A 20,930-nucleotide genomic window follows, 5' to 3' on the forward strand; every position below is an offset into this window, starting at 1 on the left:
AACAAAAAACAAAAAACAAAAACAAAACTACTGCTATTATTTCTAGTTATTTCTGGACTTTAAAAGAAATTAGTCAGACTGGGCAGTGGTGGTACACACCTTTAATACCAGCACTCGAGAGGCAGAGGCAGACAGATTTTTTTTAAAAAAAATATTTATTTATTATGTATACAATATTCTGTCTGTATGCCTGAAGGCCAGAAGAGGGCGCCAGACCTCTTTGCAGATGGTTGTGAGCCACAGGACCTTTGGAAGAGCAGGCAATGCTCTTAACCACTGAGCCTCTCTCCAGCCCCCCAGACAGATCTCTTTAAGTTCGAGGTCAGCCTGGTCTACAAGAGCTAGTTCCAGGACAGGCTTAAAGCTACAGTGAAACCCTGTCTTGAAAAACCAAAAAAAAAAAAAAAAAAAAAAAAATTGGTCGGGTCTGTGAAGGCATAAGTCACAAACAATCCCACACCAGTATGGAATTATGATTAATAGAATGGTTATTTATTTAAGTGGGAAAAACTTACAGATCACCGTCCCAGACAACAGCCCTCTGCTCAGTCAGGAAGGGAGCCTATTCGCTGAAGCCAGGGAGCAAGCGGAGGGCAGTGGCAGCTTTTTTAAAGAGAGAGAGACCACGCCCCAATGGGCTGGTATCTCAGCAGCTATTGGCTGAACTGACTACACAGCCAGGCTGTCCTCCAATGCACAGAGATCAGCCCAGTACTGCTTCCTGAGTGCTGAGATTAAATGCCTGTGCCACCACCGCCTGATATGTTGCCTTAAATATGCTATACTGATGTTGTAAAACGATATTTAAAAAGTCATCACCCTTATACTTGTAAATTATTTAGTAAACAGGTTTTAAGATTTCTTTTACTGTGTTGTCTGTGTGAGTGCACATAGGCGCATGTATGCTATGGCATGCACGTGCAGATCAGAGGACAGCCCTCTCCTTTCACCATTACTAGATGGCGCTCAGGCGGTCAGGCTCCCACTGTGAGTTGCCTTCCCACCACCTCATAGCCCAAGACTGGTCTAATTTTTAAGACATGAAAAAATAACTTTTGGAATCTAGTTTTATGACAACTTGTTTTGAAGGAACCAGGGTTAAGTGTGCCTGCAGCTGGCAGTGAGTCTACATGGGTCCATTCTACTTTAGAAAGCCTGTTGGAGCCGGGCCATGGGGTGCACACCTTTATTCCAACACTCAGGGGGCAGAGGCAGGTGGGTCTGTGAGTTTGAGGCCAGCCTGGTCTACACAGCTAGTTCCAGGACAGCCAGGGCTACACAGAGAAACCCTGTCTGGAAAACCTAAATAAATAATTAAATGCCAGTCTGTTGGAAGCCGCACTCACGTTGTCTTGTAAGGGTCTTCATGTGTGTGTTTCCGTCGAGTCATCACTGGAATGTTTTGGATATATGACTCTATCTCACTGCTTTTGGCTTGCTCTGCAGGGAACACGTTCAGCACTCTGGCAGGCATGGTGTTTGAGTGGAGCATTGCCCAGGACGAGTCAGCAAGAGAAGAGCTGTTTAGCAAAATTAGGTAAAGCTGAACCCTGACATAGACCACCTGGCTCTGACGACGACGCGTCCCTGTGAAACCCTGGGCACAGCAGCCGTCTGTGTGGACCTTGATAAGCCTGCTGTCTGGAAATTTTTAAACAGATACATTCACTAGGGCAAATATCTTTGGTAGAAAGACAGAGGGGATGAATGTGAGAACCTACGTGAGAGTTCCTTTGAGCCTCTGTTGGGAAACCCGTGAGCTCAAGCTGTTGGCACAGGCTGAAACTGAGTGAGATCATTAGCCCATCGATTTAGCAAGCACCTTTAGTCCCAGCATTCAGAAGGCAGAGGCAAGCTGATCTCTGTGAGTTCAAAACTAACTTGGCTTACATAGTGAGTTCCAGACCAGCCAGGGCTACATAGTCGGGACACCTTAAGAAAAATTAAAACAACAACAACAAGCATTCTGTTTTCAGTACCAAAGAACAGATCACAGACAGCCTAAATTATAGTTCAATAGCAGTCTTAACCATAGGCTAGCCCTTCTGGAAATCAGAAATTAAAAACTCAAATCAGGCTCGGTGGCACAGAACTATAATCCTAATACTGGGAGTTGGGGGTAGAGGTGCTGAAGCAGGGGGACTGGAAGTTCAGGGTGAGCTGGGCAAGTAGTGGGCACTTTTAATTTTACCACTCAGGAGGCAAAGGCAGGTGAATCTCTGAGTTTGGTCTATAGATCAAGTTCCAGGACAGCCAGGGCTACACAGAGAAAACCTGTCTTGAAAAAAGAAAACAGTAGTCGTTCAGGGCGAGCCTCTGCTACATAGCAAATCCCAGTTCGAGGCCAACCTGGGTTGCATTGTTTCAAATCCAAGTTCGAGGCCAGCGTGGGTTATACTGTTTCAAAAAGCCCACAAGCAAGCAAAGGTATTTCAGAACTATTTACATGAACAGACCTCATAGAAACTAAAGTTTAGAAGACTGACTCCTACTAGAGACAAATCTTACTTTGTGTCTAGGATCCTGAAATTCTCGGAAGCAGAATATTCTCCCCCTGACTATATAGCTGAGATGGAAAAAGAGGAGCGACAAGGAGACGTGGTTCTGGTGTCTGGGATGAGAACTGGAGCTGCTGTTGTGAAAGTCCGAATTCATGAGCCGTTCTACAAGGTAAACAGCTGCGTTAGAAACAGCCTTCCGAAGTCTTCCCGTGGGGAATAGAGTAGACACCGCTAACTCGCTGTTATCTGGGCCGATGGGCATCATTTTGAAAAAGCCGTTTCTCACCTCCTGTGGTGTCACACCCCTTTAATCCCAGCGCTCAGGAGACAAAGCCTGGATCTCTATGAGTTTGAGGCCAGTCTGGTCTACGGAGTGAATTCCAGGCCAGCCGGGGCTACACAGTGTGACTCTGATGCTGAGGATCAAATCCATGCCTTGTACATGGTAGGCAGTGCCTCACCACTGAGCCGCCCCATGTACTGACATTCTCCGTTAAAAATAGCTAACTGCTCCGGGCAGTGGTGGCGCACGCCTTTGATCCCAGCACTATGGGAGGCAGAGGCAGGCGGATCTCTGTGAGTTTGAGGCCAGCCTGATCTACAGAGAGAGTTCCAGGACAGTTCCAAAGCTACACAAGCTGGTCTCCAACTTACAGATCTTTTAGCTTTTGCCTCCTGAGTACTGGGATTAAAGGTATGCACTACCAGGGCTGGAGAAATGGCTCAGTAGTTAGGAGTACTGGCTGCTCTTCCAGACGGCCCAGGTTCAGTTCTCAGCACCCACGTGACAGCTCACAATTGTCTGCAGCTCCTGTTGCAGAGGATTCAATGCCCTCACACAGGCAAACCAGTGGGCGTGAAAAAATTTTTTAAAAAGGTGTGCACTACTATGCCCAGTCCAAAGCTTTTGTTATTTAAATTTTTAAAAATTATTTTAAAGTGTCTTTAGTTTAAAGTTACGGGTGTTTGCATGCACATGTGTGTGCACCACATGTGTGCCTGATGTTCTTGGAAGCAGGAAGATGCCAGCGACTGGAGTTACAGAGGATTCTGGGAATTGAACCCAGGTCCCCTGCATGAGCGACTAGTGTTCTTAACACTAGACATCAATCCGGTCCCCTTTTATTTTTCAGAATAGGAAACATAATTGTTTTGGTCACTAATTGGTTTTAGTCTCCAATCAGCTGGAGAATCCACATTTCTATAGCCTGTGTTGGGGCAGAAGCCGCGACTGGAGGAGAATGTAGTCGGGGGCCTGCCACTCAGCTTCCCAGATAAATACACGGAGACTTATTCTTACTTATGATGCTTGACCTTAGCTTATTCCTAGCCAGTTTTTCTTAAATCACCCCATCTATCTTTTGATTTCTTTTCTTTTTTGAGTCAGGGTTTCTCTGTGTAGCCCAGGCTGTCCTGGAACTCACTCTGTAGACCAGGTTGGCCTCAAACTCAGAGATCCGCCTGCCTCTGCCTCCCGAGTGCTGGGATTAAAAGTGTGCACCACCATGGTCCAGCTCCCATCTACCTTTTGTCTCTGGGTTTTTTACCTTTCTTTGTTCTATATATCTTTCTTCCCTTCTTACTCTGGCTGGTTGTGTGGTTGGGTGGCTGGCCCCTGCCTAGCATTCTCTTTCTCTTCTCCTTTTCTTTAGAGCCTAGTATAGTGTGATGTCTTACTCTTTTGGCAGGGGCCACTACATAGCTCCTGAATAAATCACACACTGAGCTTATTCTTAGTTATGAATGCCTGGCTTTAGCTTGGTTTGTTTATAGCCAGCTTTTCTCATTATCCCAGCTACCTCTTGCCTCTGCACATTTTCCTTTTCTTACTTCTGTATATTTTACTTCACTCTCACTCCGTGGCTGACGGGTCTCTTCAACTTGTTCTCTCCTTGCTCCTCCTCTTCCTTGTTTTTCCTTCTGCTTAGCCTCTCTGTCTTCCAGCCCCGCCCATCCTTGCTCCTGCCTTGCCAGTGGCCGGTCAGCTCTTTATTAGGACCATCAGCTCTTTTAGACGGGCAAAGAATCACAGTTTTACCAAGTCAAACAAATGAAGCATTAACAAAAGTCACACAGCTTAAAATAATATTGCCCAGCAGCCTAGATTGCTCCTCCTATTTATTCTCTGCCTGCCAACCCTGCCTATCCTCTCTCCTGCCTAGCTCTTTATTAGATCAGTCAGGTGTTTAGACAGGCCAAGTGACATAGCTTCAGAGTTAAACAAATGCAACAGAAAATAATGCAGCACATCTTTGCATCATTAAACAAATGTTCTACAGCATAAACAAATGAACACATCTTAAAATAATATCCCACAACAAGAGAGCTGCTTGCTTATGGCATCTGGGGACATTATGAGAGGGAGATGGTAGCCAGCGTTCTACCTTATGTTTTGAGACAGGCTCTCTCACTGAACCTGGGGCTCTTCTGCTCAGCTAGCTGGTGAATTACAGGGAAACTCCTTTCTCCATCTCCCCAGACTGGGATTACAGGAGTGTGCCACTGAACCCAACGTTTATGTAGGGGCTGGGGTTCAAATTTAGGTCCTAATGGTTGTACATCAGCACTCTGCTGAGCTATCTCCTCCAACAGTGTTTTAACCTTGGATGCAGCTTAGAAATCCAGATGATCGTGCCTGGAGAGATGGCTCAGAGGTTAAGAGCACTGGCTGCTCTTCCAGAGGAGCTGAGCTCAATTCCCAGCAACCACATGGTGGTTTGTAACCATCTGTTAGGAAGATCTGGTGCCCTCTTCTGGTGTGTAGGCAAATATGCACACAGATAAATCTTAAAATAATAAATAAATAAAATAAACAACAAATAAACCTTAAATAAATAAATAAATCTTTTAAAAAATAAATAAATATTTATTTATTTATTTATTATGTATACAATATTCTGTCTGTGTGTATGCCTGCAGGCCAAAAGAGGGCACCCATTACAGATGGTTGTGAGCCACCATGTGGTTGCTGGGAATTGAACTCAGGACCTTTAGAAGAGCAGGCAATGCTCTTAACCTCTGAGCCATCTTTCCAGCCCAAATAATAAATCTTTTTTTTTTTTTTTTTTTTTTTTGGATTTTTCGAGACAGACAAGGTTTCTCCATAGCTTTTGGTTCCTATCCTGGAACTAGCTCTTGTAGACCAGGCTGGTCTCGAACTCACAGAGATCCGCCTGCCTCTGCCTCCCGAGTGCTGGGATTAAAGGTGTGCACCACCACCGCCCGGCCCAAATAAATAAATCTTAAAAAAAAAAAACAAATTCCAGATGGTCGACTGCATAGTGAGTTTGAAGTCTGGGCCACATAAGTGAGAGCCTATCCAAAACAAAAGACACAGAAGGGACGTAGACACGCTGTCTCACATGAGTCGCCATCTGGAACTTCATCTTTTCTGGTCAAATGAGAGGACTTGGAACACGGGGCGCTGCATCTTCCAAGAACCCCGTGTTTGCCTGTCTCACCTTTATTTGGTTTGCTGGCATTTATTAGTGACTTGCCGTTAACTTCATTTTTCTTTCTTTTTTTTTAAATTTATATATTTATTATGTATTCAGTATTCTGTCTGCATGTATGCCTGCAGGCCAGAAGAGGCCACCAGGCCCCACTGTAGATGGTTGTGAGCCACCATGTGGTTGCAGGGAATTGAACTCAGCACCTCTGCAAGAGCAGCCAGTGCTCTGAACCCCTGAGCCATCTCTCTAGCACAACTTTATTTTTCTCTAAACTTCTGTTTTAAACATTTTAAAATGTCCTAATTTGTTTGTTTGTTAGTAGCACTTGTGTGAAGGTCGGAGGACAGTGTTGTGGCGTCTGTCCCCTTCTGCCCATCTTTATGTGGGTTGAAAGGCTCAAATTTAGATCCTGCAGGCTTGCTCGACAAGAGCCTTTACTCACTGGGTCAGCTCATAGCTTCATGAGCCTCTTTTGAGTCCTTAGTTTCGGTGCAATGTACTTATATTTACCCAAAGATTGACTAATTGATTTAATGTAGGTGTGTTTGTGCTGACGTGTGTGGATGCCAGTGGTGGATGTTAGGGTGTCTTTCCGCAGTCATTTCTCCACCGTAGTTTTTGAGACAGAGTCTCTCTCACTGAGACTAGAGCTCACTGGGTTGGCTAGACTGGCTGGGTCCTGCAAGGCCCAGACATCCTCCTGACTTTCTACCTCCCTAGCTCTGCAATCCACTGTGCCCAACTGTTTTACATGGGTACTGGGAACTGAGCTTAGATCTTCAAGTTTGCACAGCAAGCATATAACAACTGAGCCATTTCTCAGCCAGTTTTTAGTTTTTCGTTTGTTTTTCTTTTGAGACTGGGTCTCTCTGTAGCTCTGGTTGTTCTGAGCTCACTATGTAGACCAGGCTAGCCTTGAACTCACAGAGAGCCTCATGCCTCTGCCTCCCAAGTGTTAGAATTAAAGGCGTGTGCCTCTGTGTCCATAGGTTTTCCAGACAGTAGTCCAGACTAGCTTGGAATTCACTTTGTAGCCCAGGCTGGCCTCAGACTTAGAGTGATCCTTCAAGCTCAGCCACCTAGTACTGGGATTGCATGCATGTACTCTACTACTAAGCTATACCCTCAGCTCTTTCTTACTTACTTGTTTTAGTGCGGGTTTTCCTCTGGTGTGTTTCTAAAGACCAGAGGCCGTCCTTAGACTTCAAGAGCCACTCCCCTTCTTTCTGAACTCAGAATCTCGGTGACCTGAGGCTCACTGATCAGGTTGTACCTGGGGATCCAGCTGTTCACTCCCTCGAGCTTGGATGACAAATGCACCAGCATGCCCTCGGCTCCTCATGCTTGTCTGCAAGGGCTGTACTGGCTGAGCCATCTCCCCAGCTCTGGGTCTGTTTTGGTTTTTAAGGTAGAGTCCCTCTTTGTAGCCAAACTGGCCTCAAACTTCTGTTCCTCCTGTCTCAGGATCTTAAATCGTGGAATTATAGCCTTGTAGGATCATACCCAGATTCCTGTTGTAATGTATTTATAAATTATAACTAACAGCTAGGCAGTGGTGCTGCACGCCTTCAATCCCAGCACTCAGGAGGCAGAGGCAGGTGGATCTCTGTGAGTTCCAGGAGTGCCTGGCCTACAGAGCAAGTTCCAGGACAGAGAAACCCTGTCTCAAAAGACTATATATATATATATATATATATATATATATATATATATATGAAAATACATTAAGAAATGTATTAGATACATTTAACTTAGATAAGCATTTAATTTCCATGACCAAAGAACAACTGTGTGTGCATCCTACTAAACAACCCAATAAACTGATGCTGGGGTAGAACAATGCTGGCTTTTAATAAGAATCAGGCTGGAGAGCTGGCTCAGCAGTTAAAAGCATTAGCTGTTCTTCCAAAGGACCCAGGTTCAATTCCCAGCACCCACATGGCAGCTCACAACCATCTATGATTTCGTTCTCAGGGGATCCAACACCCTCTTCTCACCTCCAAAGGACTCAGGCACACACATAGTTCACAGACATACATGCAAGTAAAATACCCATGCACATTAAAACTCACCCCCTCCCAGACAGAATTTCTCTGTGTAGCCCTGACTGTCCTGGAACTCATTCTGTACGTGAGGCTGGCCTCAAACTCAGAGATCCCCCTGCTTCTGCCTCTGGAGTGCTGAGATTAGAGGTGTGCACCACTGCTTGGCTAAAATAAACAGTAAACTCTTTAAGAAAGGAAAGGGGCTGAGGGGATGCTGCATTTGCCTTTTGCACCTGCTTCCCTTTTGCTTTAACCTGCACAGCAGGGTCTGTCAGCGGGGTGGGGGGGTGACTGAAGAGAGGGAGAGAGGAAGAGGGAGAAAGAGACAGACAGAGCTAGAGCTGGAGAACTCTGGATTAACAGACTGCATCTCTGTTAGATGGTTTCATGGCCACTTTCAGGTTAACCTGAAATGATTTGTGATTATTAGAAAAATTTTTTTTGCTCTTTATATATTTTTTAAACTTATAAAAAAGGGAGCAGATGCGATCTCTCAGTGGGTAAGAGCACCTGGCTGCCAAGCCTAACAACCTGCGTAAGATCCTGAGCACCACGTGGCGGAAGGAGAGAACTGATTTCTGCAAGTTGTCCTGTGACAGCCACATTTCCACACACGTAAAAGCAAACACATAAGTGTAAAAGCTACTTTTTAGCTTATTAAAAGTAAGCTTTGGGGCTGGAGACATGGCTCAGAGGCTAAGAGTACTGCTATTCTTCCAGAGGACCCGGGTTCAATTCCCAGCACCCACATGGCAGCTCACAACTGTCTGTAGTTCCAGTTCCAGGGGATCTGACACCCACACACGGACATGCAGGCAAAACACCAATGCATATAACATACAAATAAATAAATCGTTTTTTAAAAAAGTAGGCTCTGGCCGGGCGTGGTGGCGCACGCCTTTAATCCCAACACTCGGGAGGCAGAGGCAGGCGGATCTCTGGGAGTTCGAGACCAGCCTGGTCTACAAGAGCTAGTTCCAGGACAGGCTCCAAAACCACAGAGAAACCCTGTCTCAAAAAAAAAAAAGTAGGCTCTGAACAAGGGGTGGGAGCTTAATGACTTTTGCCTATGGAAATTTTCTTCTCCTTCCTCTTTTAGAAAGTCTCGGCAGCCTTGATCCGTCTGCTTGTTCTGGAGAACATATTTCTTATACCATCTCACGATACGTACCTCTTAGTAGGAGCCTATATTAAATACCAGGTTGCAAAAATGATTCAGGGAAGAATGACAGGTAAGACGGCGTAGCTTTCCCTCGGTGCACAAACCACGGCCACACGGCTTCTTTGTGTTTCAGATGTTGTGGGAAAAATGCTTCTAAGTACCTCAAGTCTGCATATTCCAAAGAGCTTATTGACATAATTCAGCTTTAGTTATGACACTTAGCTTCAGCGTTTGTGCCCACTGTTAAGGTGACAGCCCAGAATTTTCAGCTGATAGGGGAAGTGAGAAAAGCTTATCTGGCTGGACGATGGTGGCGCACACCTTTAATCCCACCACTCAGAGGCAGAGGCAGGTGGGTCTCTGTGAGTTCGAGGCCAGCCTGGTCTACAAAGCAAGTTCCAGGACAGCTAGGACTGCTATGCAGAGAAATCCTGTCTTGAAAAAACAAAAACAAAAACAAAAAGGCTATCTGATCTCTGTTAACTTAGCCCTTTGCTTGCTGAGTGGTGATCTGCCCAGGTCACCATGTTTGTTTGCTTTGCTGTTGCTGTTTTTACAAAGATGTATTTTAATCTTAATTATGTATATATGTATTTATCTGTGTATGGTTATGTATACATGTGAGTGTAGGTGCACACTGAGTCCTGAAGAGGGCAGTAGATCCCCTGGAGCTGGAGTGCATGTTGTTGTGAGCTACTTGATGTGGATACTGTGTCCTGAGCCCTGCTCCTTTGGAAGAGCAGTGCACACCTTCAACCACTGAGTCATCTCTTTAGCTCCTATGCTGCCTTGTTTGTTTATTTCTTTTTTAGCAGTAGGGTCTCTTTACTTAGCCATGACTGTCCTGGCACTTTCTCCATAGACCAGGCTGGCCTTGAGCTCACAGATCTGCCTGCCTCCCTCCTGTATTCTTGAATGAAAGGTATGCATTACCGTGCCCAGCTGTTGCTGTCATTTGAGACAGTATCTCAGCTAAACTCAGGGTGACTGAGGCTAGCCTTGAACTCCTGATCTTCTGGTCTCTCCTTCCAGGTGCTGGGATTACAGGGGTGCAGTCACAAACTCAGTGGCTCACTAGTTTTCAAGTGTATAAGTTACCAGTTAGGTCAGAGCATCCCTTCTTCCCAGTGGCCGTGCAGATTCATCCTTGTGAAAAAGGGACCAGAACCCAGGCAGTGATGGCACATGCCTTTAATTCACAGGTGGATCTGTGAGTCCAAGGCCACCCTGGTCTTCAAGAGCTAGTTCCAGGACAGGCTTCAAAGCCACAGAGAAACCCTGTCTTGAAAAAAAAAAAAGCAAAAAAAAAAAAAAAAAAAAAAAAAGAAAGAAAGAAAGAAAGAAAGAAAAAGGAAAGAAAGAAAAGAAAAGAAAAAGAAGAAGGGACCAGAAAGAGATCCTGCTGTGGGTTTAAGGTCTAGGACACCACTGTCCTGGACAGTTACAGCTGTCTGTCTGTCTCCCTCACACTACACTGGACACCACTGTCTTGGACGGTTCATGCGTCTTTCATGTCTTGCAGAGGTGAAATTTCCCCTGGAACATTACACATTGGAATTGCAAGACCACAGATGTACGAATAATTGTTCTACTTCTGGGAAAGTGGCTCTCCTGGATGAGAAAACAGCCACGGTCACCGCTCTCCATCTGGGCCAAACTAACCTTGTCTTTGTCCATAAAAGTATCCTTTTGTCAATTTTAGTGGCCAAACTAAACTTCTCTGAGCATAGAAGGCACGGTTCTTGGTAAAATACCTTATTAAAAATGATTATGGGAGTGGGGCTGAAGGGATGGTTAAGAGCTCTTGCTGCCCTTTCAGAGGACCTGGGTTCGATTCCAGCCCCTTCATGGCAGCTCACAACTGTCTGTAAGTCCAGTTCCAGGGACTCCAGCTCTCTCACACAGACATGCATGCAGGTAAAACACATTAAATAAATAAATTAATTTGGGTGGTGGTGGTGCACGTCTTTAATCCCAGCACTCGGGAGGCAGAGGCAGGTGGATCTCTGTGAGTTCGAGGCCAGTTTGGTCTACAAGAGCTAGTTCCAGACAGGAACCAAAAGCTACAGAGAAACCCTGTCTCGAAAAAAATCCAATAAATAAATAAATAAATAAAAGGATAAATAAATTAATTTTTAAAAAGTGATGATAAGACTGGAGAAATGACTCATCAGTTAACAGACTTGCTGCTGGTCCGGAAGACCTGAGGTCAGCGCCCGTGTCTGGTAGCTCCCAAACACCTGTAACTGCAGTGCTAGGGCATCTGCCTTCTTCCAGGCTCCGAGGGCACCTGCACACACACCCGCACACACACCCACACACACACTCGCACACACTCGCACACACACTCGCACACACCCGCACACACTCGCACACACCCACACACACTCGCACACACACACAATTTTCTTTTTTTTGTTTTGTTTTTGTTTTTTTTTTTGTTTTTTTGAGACAGGGTTTCTCCGTAGCTTTGGAGCCTGTCCTGGAACTAGCTCTTGTAGACCAGGCTGGTCTCGAACTCACAGAGATCCGCCTGCCTCTGCCTCCCGAGTGCTGGGATTAAAGGCGTGCGCCACCACCGCCCGGCTCACAATTTTCTTTTTTGAGACACGGTTTCACTTTCTAATATTAGGATTGTATTCCTTTGTCAGCATGGCCAGCTGTTAGTTATCTTAAAGCATCTAAAATGTCATACCTACAGAAGAATGGTTGCTTCCTGGATGCCATCTGAGTGGCAGGTGTGTCCCTGATTCCCTAGCAGAATTATATATGTATAATTATAATTATACATATATAATTATATATGTGTATATATATGACATATAATATATGTATGTCAAGTTTCTGACTAATCCAAAAACAGCTGAAAGCCTAAGCTGGTTGTGGTGCCAAGCACGGTGCTCCTGGTGGCCAAGGCAGGACTGCTGTTCATTCAGCCAGCCTGGGCTGCTACATTGCAAGACTGTCAAACAAACAAACAAACAAACCTGGGACTAGAGGCGTGGCTCAGTGGTTAAGAACACTGGCTGCTCTTTCAGAGGACCCAGGTTCGATTCCTGTGTATTCTCATGGTGGCTATAACTTCAGTTTCAAGGGATCTGATCATCTCTTCTGGCCTCCTCAGGCACTTCTTGCACACGGGACACAGACATACTATACATGCAGACACCCATACACATAAAATAAAAATAACTAAAATAAGAAAATAAAGGTAAAAGACTAGAAATAGGACGTCTGGGTCACATTGTCAGTAAAAGTAGCTCAGTTTTGAAAAGAAGAAAAGCAGATAGAAATTACAAAAAGACACGAAGAGACAGGCCTCATGTAGCCCAGGCTGGCCTCATGATGTAGTAGGTGATATCCAGGAGTTTTTATCCTCCCCGTCTCCCAAGTGCTGCAGCTGCAGGTGGGTACCACCACTTTGGGTTAGGTGGAGCTGGGGATGGATCCCAAGGTTTCATCTTGCTGGGCAAGTCTGACAGCTGATCGACATCCTCTGTCGACATCCTCTGCCAGAGAAGAGAAAAGAAACTTGCACATGACTGCACGTTGAAGAGGAGGAAGTGGAGCTGTAGGGAGCCGATGGCAGCAAGTTTGCTGATGGAGTATGTGGAGGAGGGCAGCAGAATGTGAGCCAGATGGCCGTGCGTGTTCTCACAGCAGTGCGTGTGCGTGTTCTCACAGCAGTGGAGTGTGTGTGTGCGTGTTCTCACAGCAGTGGAGTGTGTGTGTGCGTGTTCTCACAGCAGTGGAGTGTGTGTGTGCGTGTTCTCACAGCAGTGGAGTGTGTGTGTGCGTATTCTCACAGCAGTGTGTGTGCGTGAGTGCGTGTGTGTGTGCGTGTGTGTGTGTGGAGTCAGGTAACAGCAGTGGGAGCCAGCCTTCTCCTACCGTGTGGGTCCTGGGGATCAAGCTTGGCTTCAGGCTTAGCAGCAGCTGCATGTTTCTATTGAATCTTGCTGGACTGCCCTCAGGCTTTTCTCAGAAGTGTTCATATTTAAGTTTTGGCTTTCCAAAGAAAATGAAACACAGGCGTGTGTGTGTGTGTGTAGTTTTGTTTGTACATTTACTTTTTTCCTCAGTGGCTCATCTTTCTTTTTGTACCCAGTACTGGCTCAGATAACTTCCTTAGCAAAAATTAAGATGTCCATATGCGCTCTGTATCTGGACTGCCAAACGCTACCATATGTGTCGTAGAGCCTGGATATTTAGGTAATTTTAGATAATGACTTTCAGAGAGTCAAATTATTTATTTATTTATTTATTTTGGTTTTTAAAGACAGGGTTTCTCTGTGGTTTTGGAGCCTGTCCTGGAACTAGCTCTTGTGGACCAGGCTGGTCTCGAACTCACAGAGATCCACCTGCCTCTGCCTCCCAAGTGCTGGGATTAAGGCGTGCACCACCACCGCCCGGCTTCTTTCCTTCTTTTGTTTTTTACTTTGTTTTGTTTTTCTAAGACAAGGTCTCTCTGTGTAGCCCTGGCTGTCCTGGAATCTGCTCTGGAAATCAGGCTGGCCTTGAACTCCGAGTGCTGGGGTGACAAGCGAGCCCCATCCTGCTTGGTTTCTCTGCTGCTCTGACGAGACACCATGGCCGTGGCACCTGGCAGGTGTGCGCTGGAGCAGCAGCTGGGCACACACGACTGTGCCCACAAGCAGAAGGTGGAGGTTGTTGGAACCTTAAGTCTGCCCACAGTGACAGCCTTCCTCTGATAAGGCTGCCCCTAGTACTCCTCCCCAAGCAGCCAGGAGTGGGACCACGGAATGTGTGAGACTTGTTGGAGGGGACGTCTCATTCCAACCGCCATGCTTGGCCACGGTGCTCATAACAATAGGAGAGTAACTATGTGATGCATCTTTTGTTGACACGGACCTCTTTCCAGTCTCATGTTTCTTGCTTTGCATGCAGGTTTCACGGTTCATCCTGGTGGCCGATGGAGTCTCGAGGTGGGCCAGGTGTATGTCGTCACAATTGATGTGTTTGATAAAAGCAGCACAAGGGTTCATATTTCAGATGTGAGTCTCTCTTTGGTTTTTGCTCCCTGTCTGAGACAGGATCTTACATAGTCCACACTGGACTTTTAGCTGGCTGTGTAGAAGACAATGACTTTGAACTCCTGACCTTTCTGCATCTACTCAGGAGAGTGCTAGGATTACAGATGTGTGCCCATGTCCAGTTTCATTTGCTTCTAGGCTTCGAATCCAGGGCCTCGAGTACACAAGATAAGCAGTCTCCCGACTGAGCCACACCACAGCCCTCTCTTATTTTCTTAGGTCCTCTGTGAACAGCTTCTAGCGTGGGCCATCTAAGTGGGAGAAAGCCGTCTTTCTTCCTTTGCTCTGAATCTTTGCCTTTGTAAATGCAAGTTATTAGTTGTGATTATTATTATTGCCATTAACTAGTGCTGTTCTTCGGGGATGCTAACCTGGAAATCATAATATGGTCAGGATTACAGGCAGGAGCTGAAGAGCCCAGTAACAGCTGGGGACAAGCCTCTCTCCGCATGCCATACTTCTGTGTCCTGCCCAGGACTGACAGGGTTGAGAGTCAGGCACTATGCATCATGAATACCATCTTAAATCACACCTTTCTGACAGACTTCCCATGAGGGAAAGCAAAAGTTTTGTACTTTTTGAATCAATAGCTTGGCTTTAATCCCAGCACTCAGGAGGCAGAGGCAGGCGGATCTCTGTGAGTTCGAGGCCAGCCTGGTCTACAGAGTGAGTTCCACGACAGCTGTGGCTGTTTCACAGAGAAAAAACTTGGTGTGTACAAGTGGTTTTCTGCATATATGTATTCCTGATACTGAACAGAGGCCAGAAGAGGGCACAGGATCCTCTGGAACTAGAGTTACATGGTTGTGAGCTGCCATGTCGGTACTGGAAACTGAACCTGGGATCTTCTGGAAAAGCAGGACTGAGCCATCTCTCCAGCTCCTGTTTATTTATTTACTTTTTGGATTGGGTTTTTGTTTTGTTTTGTTTTTTTGAGACAGGGCTTCTCTGTGTAGCCTTGCCTGTCTTGGAACTTGCTCTGTAGACCGGAGGTGGCTTCAAACTCAGAGACCCGCCTGCCTCTGTCTCTAGGACTAAAGGTGTGTGCCATCACAGCCCAGCTTCTGTTTATTCAATTTTAATTATGTGTTTGTGGGTGTGTACATGTGCGTGCAGGGGCCCAGAGACCACATGTGTTGGACCCCCGGAGCCAGACCTATAGGTGGTTTGCGCTGCCCCGTGGATGCTGAGAACTGAATTGGGCCTTCTACAAGAGCAACAGTGCTCTTTGTGACTGAGCCATCTCCCCAGCACACACCCACCCCGTTCTTAGGTCTTCATCCCTTAAGTGTGTACCTACAGTCTTATCTGTGGCTTGGCATTAAAATGGTTTTAGGGAAATTGTATTTGGGGAAAAATACATCTTCAGATTTGTTTTGCCATTGAACTGGTTTCAGAATCTCAAGATCACGTTCCAGTTTCTGAAGGAATATTTTGAAGAGCAACTAAGCACTTCCAACGGATCTTACCATGTGTTGAAAGCCCTGAAAGATGGGGTTGCGATGATAAATGCGACCCTGACTTCCAGCATTCAGGAGGTAGGTGTCTCAACAGCCGGCCAATCCCTAGGAGCCCTGGTAGGGCAGGCTGCTGCGATTTAAAGCAGCGGTGACATGCCATCTTCCTCTGTCACGCCACACGGCACTGCGTGCCTCTACAGACTGTCCTGCCAGTGCAGATAGCACACAGTTCCTTTAAGAAACTTTTCCAAACTGGGCAGAGGCTGGTGGCGCATGCCTTTAATCCCAGCACTCGAGAGGCAGAGGCAGGCGGATCTCTGTGAGTTTGAGGCCAGCCTGGTCTACAAAGCAAGTTCCTGGACAGTCTGAGATATTACACAGAAAAACCATGTCACAATCCAAAATAAAACAAGAAAGTGTCTCAGGAGATCTATTTTGACATTTTTTTTCTTGTTCCTGCAGAGCAACAGTGCTCAGCCTAAAAAGTATGAAATCAGTCACCAGCAAGAAGTGAAGATCTATTTTCCCATCCAGCTTGCACCCAGCTTTCTGGCGTTTCCCCATTATCCTCTGGGAACAGCAACTCGTTACAAAGTTCAGGTATGACATCCTCTAATAATGGAATTCACACAGAAATAAATGTTTCCCTAGTAGGTTGCTTTGTTGAAAAAGTTGTGACATGTGGTTTAGAAGGGCCTTGAACCCCCGTGTAACCTCAGGCTGTCCTGACTGCACCACGTGGGATGCACAACCTGGCATTGCAGTGCGGGGATCACACCCTGCTCCACTCTGCCGGTGGAGCTGCATCCCAGTCCCAGGTTTGTTGTTGACTTTTACCTCCCCACCAAACCTAAGAACTGCCATGCTCTCTGTGTGGCCATCTGTTATTTCCTTGTGAGTTTTACGATGCTTTGTCCTATTCCCTGGTGCCCCTGTGACCTTGTGTGGCGGGAGAGCTACTTACCCTCCCTTTAATCCTTTCCTTGTCATTTCCTCCTTCACGGCCAATTCCGGTGGCTTGACAGGTGCAGAGATCATTCATTACATCATTTTATTAGTTTCTAAACTTGACTTCACCAGTCCTACATTGTCACTTAGATTCCCCTTTCTTCCCAGAGAGTTCAACATGGGTTGTGGTTTTTCACAGGTGGAGGGAGGTAGTGGCAACTTCACCTGGACCTCTTCTAATGAAACGGTGGCCATGGTCACCACCAAAGGAGTGGTCACCGCAGGTCAGGTGAGAGGGAACAGTACCATTTTGGCACGAGATGTACAAAATCCTTTTCGATATGGAGAAAGTAAGGTAAGTGGCTCTTGAAAACTGAGTATCTTTGGGACACCACTGTCTAAATTTAGGGGTTAGTTTTGTAAATAAATTATATGTATGAGTGTTTTGCCTCCATGTATATCTGTGCATCTGTGCACCACTTCTGTGCCTAGTACATGGGAGTCATAGGAGGGCACTGGATCCCATGGAACTAGAGTCGCAGGCGCCTGTGAATGGCTATGTGGATTCCGGGAATCGAACCTGCAGCCTCCACAAGAACAGCAGGAACTCTTAAATGCTGAGCAATCTCTCCAGCCCCATGATTTCTGAATTGTTTGTTTGTTTGGGTTTTTTCTTTTCTTTTTTTCTTTTTTGAGACAGGGTTTTTCTATGTAGCCCTGACTGTCCTGGAACTCACTCTGTAGACCAGGCTGACCTCGAACTCACAGAGATCCACCTGCCTCTGCCTCTCAAATGCTGGGGTTAAATATGTGAGCCACCACCACCAGGCTACGATTTCTAAATTTAAGTTCAGGGCATGTTCAAAATTACATCTAATCTAACTTGACTATTTGAAAATTTTACTCAAGGCCTGAGGTCATGGCTCATCTGGTAGAGTGATTGTCATGCACGAAAACCAGGTTCAGTCCTTAGCACCCACAAAACTGGGCATGGAGGCTATGCCTATAATCCAGCACTCGGGAGGTGGAGCCAGGACAGCAGCAATCCAGCACCATCTTCAACTACATGAAACCCTATCTCAGTAAATAGAAGTAAAGTAAATTCAAATGTCATGAAATTCAACCTGAAAGTACATACTCCTTAAATATTTCTGAATATGGGTTGACTCCTACTTAAGAGTCCTGTATTTAGCCGGGTGGTAGTGGTGCCGCCTTCAGTCCCTTCGGTGCTCAGAAGATGAATCTCTGTTAGTTCAAGGCCAGCCTTGTCTACAGAGCAAGTTCCAGGACAGCCAGGGCTATACAGAGAAAGTCTGTCTTGGAAAACAAAACAAGCAAGCAAACAAACAAAAAGACATATACACCAGGTATTGGTGCACATGCATTTAATCCCAGCACTTAGGGGGCAGAGACAGGCGGATCTCTGTGAGTTCGAGGCCAGCCTGGTCTACAGAGCGAGTTCCAGGCAACCAGGACTATTACATAGAGAACCCTGTCTCAAAAAACAAAACAACAACAACAAAAGAGTCATATGTTTGATGTCTGTGTTTGCTTCCTCGGTTGTAAAATGGGGTGGTCTTGGGCTGGGGATGTAACCTGGTGGCAGAGAACACGACCTACCCTGTGCAAAGCCCTGCTTTCTCTCCCCTACACTGTGCCTGGATTCTCTGGGAAGTTTGGGGGTCTAAGCTCAGGTCCCCACTTTGTAAGACAAGTTCTTTACAATTGAGCCCATGTTCCCAGTCCTAACCATTAAAAAATTCACTTTGATACATGTAATCTTTTAATATTCATTATTGCGTGTGCATATGCATGTCGAGGGTGCATTGCCACAGCAGTGCGTGTGGAAGTCGGAAGACAGCTTTGTGGTGTCTTCTCTCCTCCACATCCATCGACAGCCGAGGAAATGCTCCACAGACATGCCCATGGACAACTCAGAGGCCGTTCTTCAACTGAGGTACCCTCTTCCCGAGTGTATCAAGTTGACAGCCATGATTAGTCACAAGAGCTGGGCGGTGGTGGTGCACGCCTTTAATCCCAGCACTTGGGAGGCAGAGGCAGGCGGATCTCTGTGAGTTCGAGACCAGCCTGGTCTACAAGAGCTAGTTCCAGGACAGGCTCCAAAACCACAGAGAAACCCTGTCTCGAAAAAGCAAAAAAAAAAAAAAAAAAAAAAGATTAGTCACAAGACCTGAGTACCAGAAACGAAACTCAAGTCACCAGCAGTGTGCGCGGGGTGCGTCTATCTGCTGAGCCCCTCCCCGGTACAGTCATCAGTGGCTTCCATCTTAGCCTTATTACTAACTAGTCTCATATTTTGGTGAGTTAAGCTACCTGTAAAAGACGGAAAATACTTGCCAGGAGTACACACCTGTCTTCACCCCAATTTCGAGTTAAAGGCAGAAGGATTAGGAATGTGGTCTTTTTTTTTTTTAAGATTTTATTTATTATATATACACAGTGTTCTGCCTGCATGTACACCTGCAGGCCAGAAGAGGGCACCAGATCTCATAGATGGTTGTGAGCCACCATGTGGTTGCTGGGACTTGAACTCAGGACATCTGGAAGAACAGTCAGTGCTCTTAACCTCTGAGCCATCTCTCCAGCCCCCCGAGACCCTGTCTTAAACAAAAAACAAGGCTTTTTTCTTAGACTAATTGTATGACCATTTTTCTGTTTCCTTCAGTGTATGGCTTATGATGGTTTTCCTTGTGTGACTTGACATTGTTTGTTTGTTTTTTGAGATAGGGTTTCTTTGTATAGCAGTCCTAGCTGTCCTGAAACTAGCTCTTGTAGACCAGGCTTCTCGAACTCATGGAGATCCACCTGCCTCTGCCTCCCGAGTGCTGGGATTAAAGACGTGCACCACCACCGCCCAGCTATGATCTGACATTGTGTCATCACATCATGATCATTTACTGAGTGCCTCTGGTACTGATAAGTACTAAGTACCATAGCCCCCCCCAAAAAAACATGACAGCACTTCCTCAGAGAACTAAATCTAGGTGGGAAGATTTCTTTGTTTTTTATTTTCTCTTTTCTTCTTTTTTCTTTTCCTTTCTTTTCTTTTTTCTTTTTTGGTTTGTTTTTTGAGATAATGTTTCTTTGTGTAGAATTTGCTCTGTAGACCAGGCTGGTCTCGAACTCACAGAGATCTGCCTGCCTCTGCCTTTTGAGTGCTGGGATTAAAGGCGTGTGCCACCACCACCGAGCAAGACCCTGTCTTAAAACAACAACGAAAAGTGGAGAGATTGAAAGGATCTTGCAGTTGGAAATTTCTTTGGGCCACCAACCAGCTCCCAATAAAGACACGGAGACTTTATTAGTTATGAAAGCTCAGCCTTAGCTTATGCTTGTCCCACTAGCTCTTCTAACTTAATTTAATCTGTTTCTATTCATCTGTGTTTTGCCTCAGGGCTTTTTACCTTTCTTTTATTCTGTATGTCCTGCTTTCCTGCTTCTTCCAGGGCTGGCTGGCTGGGCCCTGGCATATCCCTGGTGTCTTCGTCTCTCCCTCGTCTCCCTCGTCTCCCTCGTCTCCCTCGTCTCCCTCGTCTCCCTCGTCTCCCTCGTCTCCCTCGAGCCTAGATTCCTGCTCCTCCTCACTGTCCCTGCTCAGAAGTCCTGGCCACACCCCCTCCCTCACTGTTGGCCATGCACCAACAGTGCCTTAGGCAGACAAGGTAAAACAGCAACACTGCTTTACATAATTAAACAAATGCAACACATCTTTAGATAGTTAAACAAATATCACACAACATAAACAAACACAACACATCTTAAATAGTTACAATAATATTCCACAACAGGTCTTACTTGGGGAGAGGGATCGGTTGAGACAGGGTCCTATTCTATGACCAAAGTTTATTCTACAAACTCAGTTATGTAGCTCAGTCTGGCCGCTAACTCTTGGCCATTCTCCTGTCTCAGCCCAAATGCTAGGACTGTAGGATTAAAGATTTGATGAGCAGTTGGATAAGGGAAGTAAAAGATATGAAGCTACAGAGATGGTGTGGAGGTTTCTAGTTCTGACAGCAACGTACATAGGGAACACAGTAAATGGAAGAATTGTGTGTGATTCTCTCAGCTATCTCTGATGCCATGTCAATGCGTTGTTATGCTGTGTTGTGTTTTTGTTCTTGGGTATGTTTTGTTGTTGTTTTTTTTTGTTTTGTTTTGTTTTTTGACAGGGCCTCTATCTGTGGCCCAGGTGGCTTCAAATTCATGGCAGTTCTCTTGCATCCACCTCTTAAGGGCCACTGTGTCCAGCTGTCCGTCACTGTTCAGGGAATCGCGACAAGGGAAGAA

At 45.9% G+C, this 20,930-nt stretch overlaps 1 protein-coding gene across 1 annotated transcript in view; it reads left to right on the forward strand.

Annotated features, from left to right (window-relative positions):
* Positions 1-20,930, forward strand: part of Nup210l (nucleoporin 210 like) — a 105,324-nt gene that overhangs the window by 13,875 nt on the left and 70,519 nt on the right. Inside the window, exons 4-12 of the mRNA XM_057793822.1 lie at positions 1,447-1,537; positions 2,520-2,670; positions 9,098-9,230; positions 10,683-10,841; positions 13,304-13,372; positions 14,069-14,175; positions 15,612-15,752; positions 16,137-16,274; positions 16,822-16,977. Coding sequence (XP_057649805.1) covers positions 1,447-1,537; positions 2,520-2,670; positions 9,098-9,230; positions 10,683-10,841; positions 13,304-13,372; positions 14,069-14,175; positions 15,612-15,752; positions 16,137-16,274; positions 16,822-16,977 — 1,145 coding nt within the window. The remainder of the gene's footprint in view (positions 1-1,446; positions 1,538-2,519; positions 2,671-9,097; positions 9,231-10,682; positions 10,842-13,303; positions 13,373-14,068; positions 14,176-15,611; positions 15,753-16,136; positions 16,275-16,821; positions 16,978-20,930) is intronic.

This window comes from Chionomys nivalis, chromosome 18, assembly GCF_950005125.1.
Source record: "Chionomys nivalis chromosome 18, mChiNiv1.1, whole genome shotgun sequence".
NCBI lineage: Eukaryota > Metazoa > Chordata > Mammalia > Rodentia > Cricetidae > Chionomys > Chionomys nivalis.